This window comes from Argiope bruennichi, chromosome 8 (assembly GCF_947563725.1).
Source record: "Argiope bruennichi chromosome 8, qqArgBrue1.1, whole genome shotgun sequence".
Lineage (NCBI taxonomy): Eukaryota > Metazoa > Arthropoda > Arachnida > Araneae > Araneidae > Argiope > Argiope bruennichi.
Window position 1 is genome coordinate 105,465,632 of NC_079158.1, and position 14,786 is coordinate 105,480,417.

The 14,786-nt window shown below is 26.9% G+C and overlaps 1 protein-coding gene across 4 annotated transcripts in view; it reads right to left on the minus strand.

Annotated features, from left to right (window-relative positions):
* The window catches only part of LOC129981204 (muscle-specific protein 300 kDa-like), a 293,675-nt gene that overhangs the window by 89,396 nt on the left and 189,493 nt on the right, over nt 1-14,786 (minus strand). For all 4 annotated transcript variants that reach the window (XM_056091946.1, XM_056091947.1, XM_056091945.1 and 1 more), the window contains 17 exons: nt 14,253-14,405; nt 13,885-14,052; nt 11,785-12,111; nt 11,140-11,286; nt 10,839-11,003; nt 10,088-10,411; nt 9,604-9,753; nt 9,325-9,489; nt 7,989-8,315; nt 6,066-6,218; nt 5,234-5,398; nt 4,559-4,739; nt 3,829-3,977; nt 2,863-3,015; nt 2,614-2,778; nt 1,790-1,960; nt 355-528 (listed from right to left, as the gene is read on the minus strand). In XM_056091946.1, coding sequence (XP_055947921.1) covers nt 355-528; nt 1,790-1,960; nt 2,614-2,778; nt 2,863-3,015; nt 3,829-3,977; nt 4,559-4,739; nt 5,234-5,398; nt 6,066-6,218; nt 7,989-8,315; nt 9,325-9,489; nt 9,604-9,753; nt 10,088-10,411; nt 10,839-11,003; nt 11,140-11,286; nt 11,785-12,111; nt 13,885-14,052; nt 14,253-14,405 — 3,237 coding nt within the window. The remainder of the gene's footprint in view (nt 1-354; nt 529-1,789; nt 1,961-2,613; nt 2,779-2,862; nt 3,016-3,828; nt 3,978-4,558; nt 4,740-5,233; nt 5,399-6,065; nt 6,219-7,988; nt 8,316-9,324; nt 9,490-9,603; nt 9,754-10,087; nt 10,412-10,838; nt 11,004-11,139; nt 11,287-11,784; nt 12,112-13,884; nt 14,053-14,252; nt 14,406-14,786) is intronic.

Below are 14,786 nucleotides of genomic sequence, written 5' to 3' on the forward strand. Positions count from 1 at the left end.
ACAAAAATTCAAAAGTTACATATTTATTAAAAATATCATCATTTTACTATTTGTCATAATATACACAGTGACGTCCAGAGCATACTGTAATTATTTCCCCCTCATGCGTCACCAGTGATTTATCGATGGTAAAATCTCTCTATTGAAATGGGTTTTTTTCTTCAGCAACACATATTTCGTTAAAAAAATTTTTTTTTCTCATCTTAAGTGACATAAACATATAAATTTTTTGTTTCCATAGTTGCTTTCTAAAAACGGCTCTTGCAACGTTTATACCCCCTTCCTTTTTCTCAGTGGCTACGCCAGTTGATTTATATATAAATGTAAAATATAAATAAATAAATAAATACTTACATTGGCTTTGCGCAATCTTGCCTTTCTTTGATTGACATTCTCTTTTGTCATGGGAGGTATATTCGTCTTTTTCACTTCTTTTAGCATTTGTTCATGCTCAGTAAGCCATTCAATGAGTTTTGCCTCAGAAGATGTATAATCAGCCCATTGGAGAAGAGCGGTTTCGATGGCGATCTAATATAAAATAATATAAATAATATAAGTAACATATAGTAAAGTACTTTTCACTTGCATATGTCAAACTTAATTTACAATGAATATTTAAAAAAATTATCTTATTGTAAAGATTTAGAATGTACTCCTTTTCTTTGGAGAATGTAACAATAATAACAAAAAAAATAAATAAATAAATAATAATAATAAAACTTAGGAAAAAGAGAACTGTTCTAGGCTTTTGTAAAAGGTACATTCAAATAATAAAAATTTGATGCCAGTTTACAACAGATTCTCAGAAATACATCACTGCACCAATAAGCCTTGTTTCATGGCCCGTGATTTGACATACTCAAAGTGGTGCTCGAGTTTCTGTGTCCGAATGTGATGAATAATTTGCAAGAACACAGTCAAAAGTCCACTAAATGGCCTTTGATGTCCGTATATTTACCACCATTTTGAAAGAAAGGCCATACACCCCAGGTCTCCGTGCGCAAAAATGGATTCTTGCATACCCACAATAGGCATGGCAAATTTATAGTAGACATTCTGCACTACGACAAAAAGGCTTTATTGTTCAACGACTTTAGAAAAGCGAATACGACTGAAGTGAAATAAATTAATTGCATGCCAATTTCAATGATCTGACGTACTGTCGACATAAAAGATATAATATAGATATTTTGTTTTGCATTTATTAAATATGAAATAGATTTTTTATATTGTTATATACGTATATTTTTTGCGATAAACAAAGTTTAGGCATTCAAATTGCACTATTTTAATAAATCTGTGCGAATCTGGCACCTGCAATCCTTTGGTCTGATATCAGCAGATTGTCGAGAGTCTTTAATATTGGAGATTTCATAATCACTCTAGCGAAAAAGAGGAAATATTTCTCCCATTTGAAAATTATAATAAAAATAATATCGATGATAAGAAAGCAATTGCTTATAAACAAATTCTCTTATACACTTACTTCTTTTCTCGAAGCGGAATAGAATCTTTCAAAAATTTTTATTGGAAAGATATAAAACAACAAAAAGAATGAATTTCATTCAAAATTAATCTACTAATTATTCATGCTTTTTGCTTATACTACAAAATGTATTCTAAGTCTAATTAAAAAAAATTCTAAAATTCAATTAATGAATACAAATTTGCTTATTGTCTGTTATAAATTTTAATCCATCAAAGGAAAAGAAAATATATTACACAAATTCACAGAACTGAAAAAGCTATCCAAAAATAATTTTCTGTTCAGATATTTAGGAAAACTTACTTTTGTTTCCGATATACTATGCAGCAATCTATCCCATTGTGACTGTAATTCATGAATTTCAGTAGCTATTACATCTTTTCCGGCTTGGTTTGAAGTGCGAGCAGCTTTATCCGAGGCAACAATTGTTGATTGAACCAAAGATAATCCATCATCTTGTTTTCTTCCAAGAACCTGTAAAATATACAAAGTTACACATATTTAAAAATATTATTTTGGCAATTTAAGATCATCCATCATAGAACAAATCAAAAATAAAATATTAAGACTAGCTGTTAGAAAAGTCACACTTGATTCTTGATATTATATATATATATATATATATATATATATATATATATATATATATATTATATATATATATATATATATTGTACAGCAATAAAAAAAGTAATAAATGTTAAAAATAGAATTATTCATATTTTATTGAATCAAAGGAAAGGAAGTAAAAATTAAATCTTTTAAATTTTTGAATGCATGTGAGTACAAAGATATATATTAATTTACTGACTCAATTAAAAAAATTGAGAATGAATTCAAACACATGAAATATAAATAAAACGAAATAAAAATTTCTAAGAAGCAGGCACCAACTTGATTTAGTACAAGTTAAAAGATCATTCTCTCCTATTGTAAATTCTTTAATTTCATGTTCCGAGAATTTTTGAAAAAATAATTTAGAAAAAAACTACAAATTAATCAAGATTACTAACATTAAATACTGGTATTTTTAGAAGCAGACAATTTATTTGGACCAAAGAAAAATATTAAAAATATGAAGGGGAAAAAAAAGAGTTAGATAAAATATTAACTTATATACTACTTACTTGAATGTCATTTAACAGCTTTTCCAAATGAGCTTTATTGCCTTCTATTTTCCCAATTTGTCTTATCTTTTCATTAGTTGAATCTATCCACCTCTTGCTCTCAGCTAATTTTTCTTTATAGATTTTGTGTAACTCATAGCTGTTATTAGCCTTATCACTAACATCCTAAAAAATGGAACAAGTAATGAGTTTGACACAAATGGAAATTTTATATCTTTCAGGCATTATTTTCAATTGATATTTACATACCTTAGCTAAATTACGTAATACTTGGAATCTAGAATTAATTATTGTTAACTGATTTCTTATGTATGTATCCAAATGGGATGCTAAAAGTCCAGAAGCTGAAGCAGTTAATTTTTCCATCGATTCTTTGCCCTTTTCTAATTCATCCAGTACACCCTGAAAGAAGGATGATTAGTATTGTTTCTGGCTTAAGAAAACGAGAAAAATCAAATTTTAAAAACAAACAACAAATCACATGACATGATTCTACATTTCACAACAAAAATACATTTATTAAAATACAAGGAAATACTATCTATAAATAGGACAAAATTTGCTTAAAATATAACTAAAAATACAAAAATGAACCAGATTAATTATTTAATACTCAGATTTATATCTCAGAGTTTGAATTTAATCTTTCAATGTTACAATAAAAACACTAATGCAATTTCTGAGATGTTCTAAGAATGAATATATATATATTACCTTTTCCTGGAAAATAAATAAGAAAGAATTTAATTTTTAAATTCTTTAATAATTAAAGTAACATTTAATTATATCTTTATTTTAGCTATACTGAAAATTCTTTATATAAATAAGTTCTTTACAATTGTATTTATTTTAATACTATATTTCTTGTCCTTTTTTTATTCTTTAGCCATAATAGAGTAGAGTTATTTTTTATAAATAAAAGTAATAAATATGAAAAAAAAATCGACAAAATATCCTGCATCTAAATTTTTAATTAAAATTAACCAATGACAAACTTACTTACTTTTACTATGTATTTTACTTATTATACCATATTACCAAAAAAGCAAATCTGCCTAAGGTTTCAAATATACATCACAAAAGAAAAAATTAAAATAAGTAGTATGAGTCAATTATAACATTTTCAAAGCGTCAAAATTTTGGCGGGGAAAAAAAGGCTTCTAAGAAAAATATTAAACTTCTACTCTATATATATCAGAACATTGAAATATTTACCTTGCAGTATTTAACAACAGCTTCTTTTTCTTCAAGAGTTGCTTTCAGTGTTGTCTTTTGTGCTTTAACATCAGTCTCCATTGCTTGTAACCACTCACTAACTTTCTCATATTCATCTTTAAATTCTCTCAGTTGTATACAAATGTTATCTAAATGAAATGAAATAAGAATAAAGAAAAAATTTCTTATAGATCAGTTGAAAATATATCACTAAGAAAATGAAAGCTTTTTAAAAAAGGAATATATAGTATATATAAAAAAGAATAATCAAAACACAGATTTTTTAAAAGTTGGAATGATTTTTCATGGTCATATTTAATCAATACATTATGTAATTGAGCAATCATGATTATTAATGAAATATTGTAAGCGAATTTTCATTTAATTGAATGAATTTATTTACATTTGCCAAAGCTTACAAAGAATATATTGAATTGGAAGGTGGATTATTATCAACATTTTTCAAAAAATGTGCATAAATAATTTTAAATTGATTTTTTTTTTCAAAAAACAAACTACTGTATAGATTTTATTTACAGGGTTTTTGTAAAAATGATATTAAAATATAAATACAGAACTTGGAATTATCTTTATCGACTTTAAATTTATATCTATCAATGCATCAACAAGTACAAAAAGAAGAAACTAATTTAAATAAGAAGGAAATTAGGAAATAGAATAGTATTTTTAAAAAAAAAAAAATAAACAATTGGATATCTAAATGGACTACCTAATTCTTCTTTTAGGTCAGCGATTTCAATAAACAGGTTTTGGAAATCTGTAGTATGATTTTCCATATCTGTTGAAATCATTTTCTTTCCACTTTCAGAGCTAGTGGCCATAGCAATTTCTCCAGATTGTATGATGGCATCAACTTTCAATTGCCCCTGAGACTTTTTAGCTAATAGTTCCTGCAAACATAATTAGAACTAATTTATATGGGAACATAAAAATATGAAGAACAATGAATTTCAATTTGAATTTGACAAATGTGTGATGGTAAATTCATAAGCCAGATAACAAACTCCTGAAAGAAGTGTACACTTTTGTATAGTGGCTTTATTACTCGGCTATGAACCCTAAAGTTGCGAGTTCGAACCTCAAACTTGCACAAATGTATTGCAATATATTTTTATATGTTATCCCTCTTATGAAACCTAAACTTCTTCAAACAAAGATTTTTTTTAAAGTTTATAACTAGGATGCAATGTATAAAAATCACTTTTTGTGGAGGAGAATTAATTAATAAAATACACCTCTTTTCTACATTAATACTCATAAAAATAATCTAACCGTTAACATTATAGAATTATTTCATTATATACGACTCATCCATAAAAACATAAAAAGGTTAGATAAAGCAAATAGAAAAAAAAATTAGAATATTTAATTTATTAATACATACTTCCAAAATCGAAGCACTGGATTCCAAGTTCAATTTGTCACTCAGTGATCGTGTAACTGGAGGAATCTTCTCCCTCAACTGTCGCATCCAAGTCACAAGATTGTCGCAGTTACTTTTAAATGTTTGATGATTCTTGAAATTTTGCTCATTCTGAAGAACAAGACCCTGAAAATAATTTTAATGACATTAGAACATAGTATAGATAATACATGCATCATCAAAAATTATAAAAATTTAAAAAAAAAAATCCAAGTTTTTAGTTTGGAATATTGTAACAATAATGCTGTAGGATTGATTAATCGATATTTATGTTATTTTTTTAAAATTTAATCTTTATGATAGCAATGCTAATGGACACACACACACATAAACAATATTTAATATTGTGTCACAACGTGTTGTATATAAATACAATACCTAAAACAATAAAAAGAATTATGTCGGGCTATAAACGCTATCATGTTAAAATATTATTAAAGGAATGCAATTTAAATGCAAATAATGCGACAAAAATATTGAAAAATTTTCTCTTTTTCATTTATCTATATATCATAAATAGAATGTAAATAGATTGGATCACAGTTTTTGGACTTTTGCAGTTATTGATAAAAAGTAAACTATTGTTATTATTTAGAAAACACAAAAAAATTACATATTAAAAAGAGAAAATTATGTTAAATGTAGTGAAATTTCGTTACATGAAATATTTACAGTTATGAATATAATAAGGAGTATTTTTAATTTATTAATTAAATGGATACATAATGACTTTAATAAAATTTTTACAATACAAATTTATAAAAAAAATTATAAAACTTTAAAATGAACTTACATTAATAGATTCTGAAGCAGCATAGAATCTATGTACAATGTCCATGGCTTCTGATGTATATGCACAGTGAGGACCTTTTTCGATCATTTCTTCCGATCTAGTTTTCAGACTATCAACTTCCATCTTTTCTTGTTGTATTTTATGTTGGAGACTCTAAAATATCATTACAAATTATAGATGAGAACATATTACTATTTGTACCCGTATTATGGCAAACGTTAACATAAAAAATGCAAAGAAACAATCATTACTAAATCATTACTTCATAGCATCCTATTTATATTATTACTACAGCAGTATTGACATTAAACATCTGATAATTCTGTTACGATTATTTGAATAAAGTATTTTATAAAATCAAATTTTTTACAAATTTTATAGATCAAAAGGTAGAATCTGATCAAAAGATAAAATTATTTTTCAGAATATTCACTATACAAGCCTGTTTCCAAAACCCAGTAAATTAAGATCGTAATTATGACCAAAATACCAATTGAAATGTAAATACGATATACTTGCACGATACGATATTAAATAAATAATGAAAGTGGCTAAGAGACTAGTTCTAATTTTTAACATTCGATAGATTTCAAGGGAATAATATTTTGATCCTCGGATCAAATAACAGCTAAACAAAAGAAAAAAAAAAAAAAAAGTGTTATCGTTTTTTATCGTCTTTTTAAAAGTTTTATTATTTTATCGTGCAAGAGAGGAATCAGTGAGGACTCCTGGGGTAAGAATTTTATAGTTTTTTTTGCAAAGAAAGAACTTGAATCTTCGGATGGTTTGAAAATGACGAATACATCCGTCAACAAATGGATGAAGGAAATATTAAGAGGAGTAGATGTGGTGAAAAATAATTATTTACTGAGCTCAAAAACATCTCCTATTATCAAAAACACCATTTGCTATCAAAATAAACTATTATACTAAATGTTTGATTTTTTGGATGGCAGTTATTTAAGCACTTTTTCTTTGAAATGGCAATTCATTAATGTATATCGCTAAACGAACTCAAAGCATCACCGCATAGGATGGATGATCCCTTTAGTCCAAGCTACAGTAATTTGACGCATCATCAAAACTGTAATTAGGTATTTGATTGCTTATGAAACAACAAAAATATCTATTTAATAAAAAAATCGAAGAACTAGAAAACGTGATTTGTTCTTTGATTAACACCTTACGATTTTGCAAACTGATGTCTTTACAAAATAGAAATTAGCAAATTAGTTTCCACCACTTTTAATCCTATACACGATGAATTTAAATGGCTACAGTATAAATATAATAGATATTAATGCAGAGACATTATATGAATACTTTTTAGGCCAACATAACTGTTCAGGTATGATTACAAAATTGATGGCAGCCTGATTACAAATCCTAAACACATTATTTTCTCTTAACACATTTAAAAGTATAATTCATATTTTGGTTCAAAATCAAAATAATATCAATGTAGTAAATTTTTAGGCATCTTGGGTCTAACCGAATTAATTTATTGGATTAAATGGAATTTTCTTCAACGATATGAGGCTTTTTAGGCCAACATAACTGTTCAGGTATGATTACAAAATTGATGGCAGCCTGATTACAAATCCTAAACACATTGTTTTCTCTTAACACATTTAAAAGTATAATTCATATTTTGGTTCAAAATCAAAATAATATCAATGTAGTAAATTTTTAGGCATCTTGGGTCTAACCGAATTAATTTATTGGATTAAATGGAATATTCTTCAACGATATGAATTGAGATTCTATCTCGTGAACACATATAAATATATACAAGTAATTGATAAACACCTATTATACTAATACATCATTTTCCACGCTTCAATTTAAAAGGAACTGTACAAATTAATAATTTCAGTTTTGAAAAACAATTTTAATGATAATTTAGGAATATATTTTCCTTACTTTAACTTTATCTAATTGACATTTCTTTTCAGCTAATGTGGATTGGTATTTTCTTGCTTCTTCCAAGGTGTGTTCAATATTATCAGTCACTTTAGCAACTTGCTTCATAGAATGCAAGAAAGTAGCCCACATGTGTAGGCAGTCTTCAAGAGAAACTTTTATGGTGGATGAATTCAGTACTATAGTGGAAAGCAGTTCTTGGAGAGATTGTATAGTTTCATTTATAGCTGAATGACCCATTGGAGCGGTAGATGATAAGACAACTTGTGCTTTATCAGTTATGTTCTGGAACGTTGATGAAAGGGATTCTTTTTCACAAGCAATATCCTAAAAATAATAAAAATAAATAATTTAAAACAATATTAGGAGTTTAATTATGCAATATTCTTTTCTAGTTTGTTTTATATTTTGCTATATTAGCAATAAGTTTATCAGAAAATTTCAAAAATATTATTTATAGTGAAAGTTAAAATAAAGTACCAAAGAGACAAAACTTAAGTCGGCAGTTTTTTTTTGTTTTTTTGTTTTTTGTAGAATCGTGTATTTTAAAATCTTACTACATATGAACTGGTCATTTAATGTACTTATTTAACTGGTCTGCACTTATTTAACATTAACTGGTTTTGGCGGTGTGCGATGCGCTAGGATAGAACCTGGGACCTTTTGGTTAGCAGTCAAGTAACTAAACCATTTTACCAAAACAGCTGTTCGGGTAGAAGCTCTTTTACTGGCTTATATGCAATTCACCACACGGTCATTTAATGCATTGAACATGTTATTCGAAAAAATATGCTCTACTACATTATTCATTTTGCAGTTTATTTATCCTTACTTATATTTTTGAATCTACACTCAGTTTTACCATGGTGAAAGCGAGTCGAAGATGGCGCTATATAATACTATCATCATGAGAGCAGAATATAATAGTTAATAAATGGCTCTAATAATTATTTATAAAAAGTTTTATAGCCGTTTTCGTGATATACGATATATAAGAATTGCTAGTTTAAAGTTATAAGCTTTTTACTGAAGCTCGGGCATTAACCTCGGTTTATTAAGGTTCTACTTGAACTGATGGCACCATTTCTTGAACACTAATAGTTAGTTGTAATAATATTTTTTGATGTAAAATCGCGTTTTCTTCAGGCTAGACACCTATATAGATAAACTTAAAAGCAAAACCTTATCTAAATAGTAAATCATTAGAGCCGTTTCCGAGATACACGAAATAAATATATATATACAAGAATTGTTCTTTTAAAGGTATAAGATTAAATCACCAAAATGATAATAAAAAAAATCCATAAATTTTATTAAAAAACTCGGCAATTTATACCTGTACAGTTTTTAATTTCTCTTGGATATCTTCTAATGTGCCTTCAGGTGTTTGACATTGTTCAAGTTTATGTTTTAAATCTGTCAAATGCTTCTGAAACTCAGCAACTATACTTAAGAATTCTTGATGATCAATGACATATTGGTTCCATTTAGCATAAGTATCCTAGAAGAAGGATTCAAACGAATAAAATATATCGTAATACAGAATCAAATCTATGCAACTCAACAATTATCAATGATTCTATTAAAAGTAATATAAATACAAAGTTATGTTTACCCTTGCTCTGGAAACAAGATTCTGATATGTTATTCCCAATTCACTTAGTTTACTTATACGTCGCTTACTAGGACCTTTCTGGAGTTGTTGCATTTTGTCAGTAAGAGCATCAATCTCCAGTTCTTTTTCTCTCACTTCACCTTGAATGTTCTATATAGTAAAATTTGATTATTAATATTACAGTAAAATTTTATAATAATAATATCATAAATAAAATTGTATAAAAAGTAGCTTGAAATGTATGTTCTCAGAAGAAATGTATACTATATTATATATATATATATATATATATATATATATATATATATATATATATATATATGTATAAAATCTTTGTTCCTTAAATTCATTTTACAAGAATTTTAAATAAATAATTACAATGGTTCCTCTAACATTTAATTAGAATTACTTTACATGCTACTTTTTAAAAATAGATTATTTTGGTGCAAAATAAATAAAAATAAACTAAAAATGAAGCATTTACCTTTAATTTTTCTAATTGTAATCGTTTTTCTGACAAACTTTCTTTTAAACAAATACTCTGCAAAGAGTTTTCGATTTCTTTCATCCAGGTCTGAACTTCAGACACCCTTTCTTCATAATCGGTCCATTGATTCATTAGATCTTCAAGCAATTCAGCTGTCTTTTTAGCAGATGCTTCAGTTGATTCAAATAAATTTTGGAGAGATTTAAGTTCATCTGAAAGAGCATTCTTTCCATCTTCATGTGTAGACTTCAGCACTTTTTGGAAAGATTCTTCTACACTAGCAAGTTTAGGTCTCTCAGCATCAAAACTGGTGATAATGTTCTATATAACGAAAGATAATTATTAATGAGAGTGACGGTGATTTCTTTTGATAAATAAGACTTCATCAAACCAATTATAAGAAATAATTTCCAGAAAGAATACTTTACAGATATTTTACATAAGAAATTTTGATAGAACAAGTAAGAAGTAAACAAATATAGCAAATCAGTACTTTATTACAAAGAAAAAATATAATTTATAGGAAATTAGATTTAAATAAAAGGAACATCATTTTTTAAAATGAATATATAATACTGTAATTTATTACTAATACAACATTTTGTTAGAATTCTAAAATTTATGATAAAGAAATTGAGAATATAAGGAGAGAATATAATTTTTAAATGAATGAATTCTTGGTTAATAATTGCAACCACATTCAGAATTTTAAAAATAAATTTATGAATATGCTATATGATAACTATACCTTAATAGTTCGTAGACTTCCAAGAAGAGAAATTCTATCTAAATTAGTATCCCTGCATGCATCAATAGATGTCTGAGTTGAGTTCAACCAGTTCCTGATGTCATTCATTGCTTTATTCCATGCATCATGTTCTTGTACACAGTTTTCATAAAATGTTATATATTCCTAATAAAAAAGATAAATTATAAAAAAACAAATGGGATACAAAAAATAATGAAGTATAAATATAGAAAATATTTTGTTCCCTTGTGTAAAGCATTTTTATAATTACTACCCACATGCAGAATAGAATTCAACTTACTTCAGATTTTGATTTCAGAGACTTCTGTTTTTCAACAACGTTGTTGATGATATCATCAATATTTTTGTCAAGTGTGGGTACACAATCGTGTGAAAGCTGCAAGTCTTCAACAGCTCTGTCATGGCCATTTATATCAACAAGTAGAGCCTGAAAGAACATTTTAATATATTTTTAAGAATTACATTTGCTACAACTTATTGGCAAAACAATGTTTTTATAAATTATTCTTTACAATCAAGAATAACAGAAAAATACAGCAAGATGCACTATATATATAAGAGGTTCTCAACCTACGTTACCTGCACTATAGCAGTAATTAAATTAATATTGATGATGTTAACTTTACACAAAAAATTAAATAAACATAAAATGGCATCGCTTTCAATATATTTTTTAAAAATATGTATTATTCAGATACATAAGTACTTATAATTTAAATATTTGATTAAATAATTCGCATTTTTAATAAATATCAAATAACAGTTTTAATAATATTAAGAAATATGCCTGTAAATACAAAACATCAACTAAAATATAATTCCAATTATATCATAAAATTTCTTTTTAACCTAAAAACGGAAACAATTTAAAAAATCATGTCACATAAATACTAGTACATAAAATTAATTAAATGCAAAAAATTACCTTATATGTTCTTAGTAGTCCTTTTTTAGCATCCAGATTGATTCCTTGTTTAGGTGAATCGTAGAAATTGGAAGAACAATTTGTAATCCATGATTGCAATCGTTGTAAAGTTTCTTCAAATTCTGACCAAACGAACTGGGTGGACAAAAGGGATCTTTCCAAGCTAGATGCATCATCAAACACTTTATCAAAAGCTGCTTGTAGATTCTGCAACATAACTTGAACAGTTTCCCATCCTTCAGGTGAAGAACCTACTTGTAACTGCTCACCATACTGAACAGTAGCACTCACCATATTAAGGCCTTCATCTTTGGTTTGTAGTAATTCCTGATTAAAAGTGATAAAACCATTACATAATTTCATTATTTTTGATTGTTCATAGATAAACAACTATTTCAACAATTCTGTATTTGTTTTATTTTGTATATTTTGTATTAAAAATACACACTTTTTACATACAGTTATCACCTAATTTCTTTTCAAATAAATGCATTGATATGAGCAAAGCCAATCAAGTCTATGAAAAGAGAATAAAAAAATAATACACAAACTAACTCCATTTATATGAATTGAATGAACTCTATCAATGGGCAATAATATGAACCTTATGCCCAATAATGTAAACCTCATAGGAAATGTTCATGTAATAATAAACCTGTATACAAGCTCTTTATATGAATAGGAAAAAGTTCATACACAATTTGTTAATGAAAGAACATAGATTCTACAAACATCTGACATGCATACTTTTTATTTTGTGTTATGGTCATAAAGAATGAGGACTATTCATATATATTTTTATTTATGAATTATTGTTCTAACAATATATATATATATTATTATTGTAAATAACAATATATATATTTTTCGATTGAATATTAATTCTCCTTTGAAGCGAATTAGTTTCAAATTAAATGCAATAATGTGTTAATACATTTATTCATATACATTTTTGCTTATGATTGTTCTCTCATACTGTCTGTGGTGGTAACATTATAAGCCAGTTAACAACTTCCGGAGAAGAGTGTACACTTTTGTCTAGTGGCTATGTTACTCGGCTATGAACCCTAACGTTGCGAGTTCGAACCTCAAACACGCACATGTCTAATAACAGTTTTTTTTTCCGACTTAATACGTATCTCATTTTAATTTAATTAATTTCAAATTAAATGTAATAATATGTTAATATATTTTATAAGGGCAACTTAAAAAAATGAAAGAAAAATAGAAATGTATGATGAAAAATGGAATTTTATGTAAGAATGACATTAAGAACAACTACTATAGCCAAAATTAAACAATTTCAATAACATAACTTTGTATTACATAATTATATAACTTTGTATAACATAATTACACACAGTCAATTACATAACTTTGTTTCGTAATTGGCTTTTATTATGATTTTGCAATGAAATGTATATTATCTATAATATTTCTCAAGGGCAAAAATACTTTGCTTTGTAAAAAATTATATTCCTTAAACGTAAATTCAATTTCATATTGATGAATTTATATTTTGGTACATTTTTAAAGAGGCAAAATAAACTTTTATTTTGTATTTCAGAAATACAGCAGAACTTTGGTATCCAGATAACCTTTAGGGGAGGGGAGGGGGAGAAAGGGGAAAAAAGAAATTCCCAAATCAAATATTTCTGAGTAAAGACGGAGAAGCAACAGACTTTTAACTGTTATGATAAGTAATAATATGTTAATACAGTATACGTATGTATACAAACATAAATTTGTTTCTGTCGCCATTAAATAAGAATATTAATAAGAAAATTTCGTCCTCTCCTCTAAAGAAATAAACACATTTTAATTAATAATTCAGTTCGTATCATTCTGCTTATCTGGATCAGGCTTGGAGCAATCAATCCAAATAATTGAGTTCTACTGTAATTTATAATAAATCATAATGAATCATCACAATATAAATGCTTTATATATATATATTATAACATAGAAATCAAAATACAAAATTTGCCGTTTATGTAAATAAAAGAACATGATAAAATAGTTGATAAAATGTCAAAAAAAAACAGCAATTAAATATGAAAAATTTGTAGTAAACCCAAATTTTTTTGAGAAATAACTCACTTGTACAAGATTAAGTTTCTTTAACAAAGATTCGCTACTATCATATGGAAGAACATTTATTTTTGCATACTGAGCGGCGGCATTTTCAATCCAATCAGAGCAAACTTTATATTTTTCATTGAATTGTTGGTGATCTTCAACATGTTGCTCACATTTCCTCGCAAGTTCCTAAAAGGAAAATTTAGTTATCCGTCAATAATTATTCTCAATATTTGTTGAGTGTGCATCATTAAATAATTAATTTGTTTGTGAATTAATATTGTTAATAAATAAATCTTTATTCAAAATATATTTATGAATATACATAATATATTTTAAGAAATACGCAATACCAGATTAATTAAAAAATAAAACAGAGAAGCACTTACTTTGCAAGTAAGAAGCATGGACTGAAATCGCGATATTATTTGAGAAGTTCCCATTGAAATCCTCATTTCGCCACTAGCAGCAATAAGTTCTTGGGATTCATCAGACAAGACATCAAAATCAGCTTCCTTAGTACGAAGCTCTCCGAGTAATGCCTGCAAACGCACATATAAAATTTTATAAAATATCTACAATATATACAAATATTAAGACTTACCTTTAATGATTTAACTTTAGACAAATATTATGGTATTGTATTTCTGACCTTTTCTGATTTTTGAAATCAATCAGAAGTTTTAAAACTGCATAGACTTATTTGAATCAAAAACAAACAAGACAACTCCAATAGGAATGCAGAATTCCCTGTTTAGTTTTATTAATGTTTAGAAGTAACATGACGGCTATTTTGGGACGGATCGCGTAATTTTAAACTCCGGTCACACGGCGAGAACGACACCTAAGCTGCACACCCCTCTCCAAATTTCCGCACCACATCAATGTGAGGAGTGTTTGACAAACGAACATTAAATTTAATG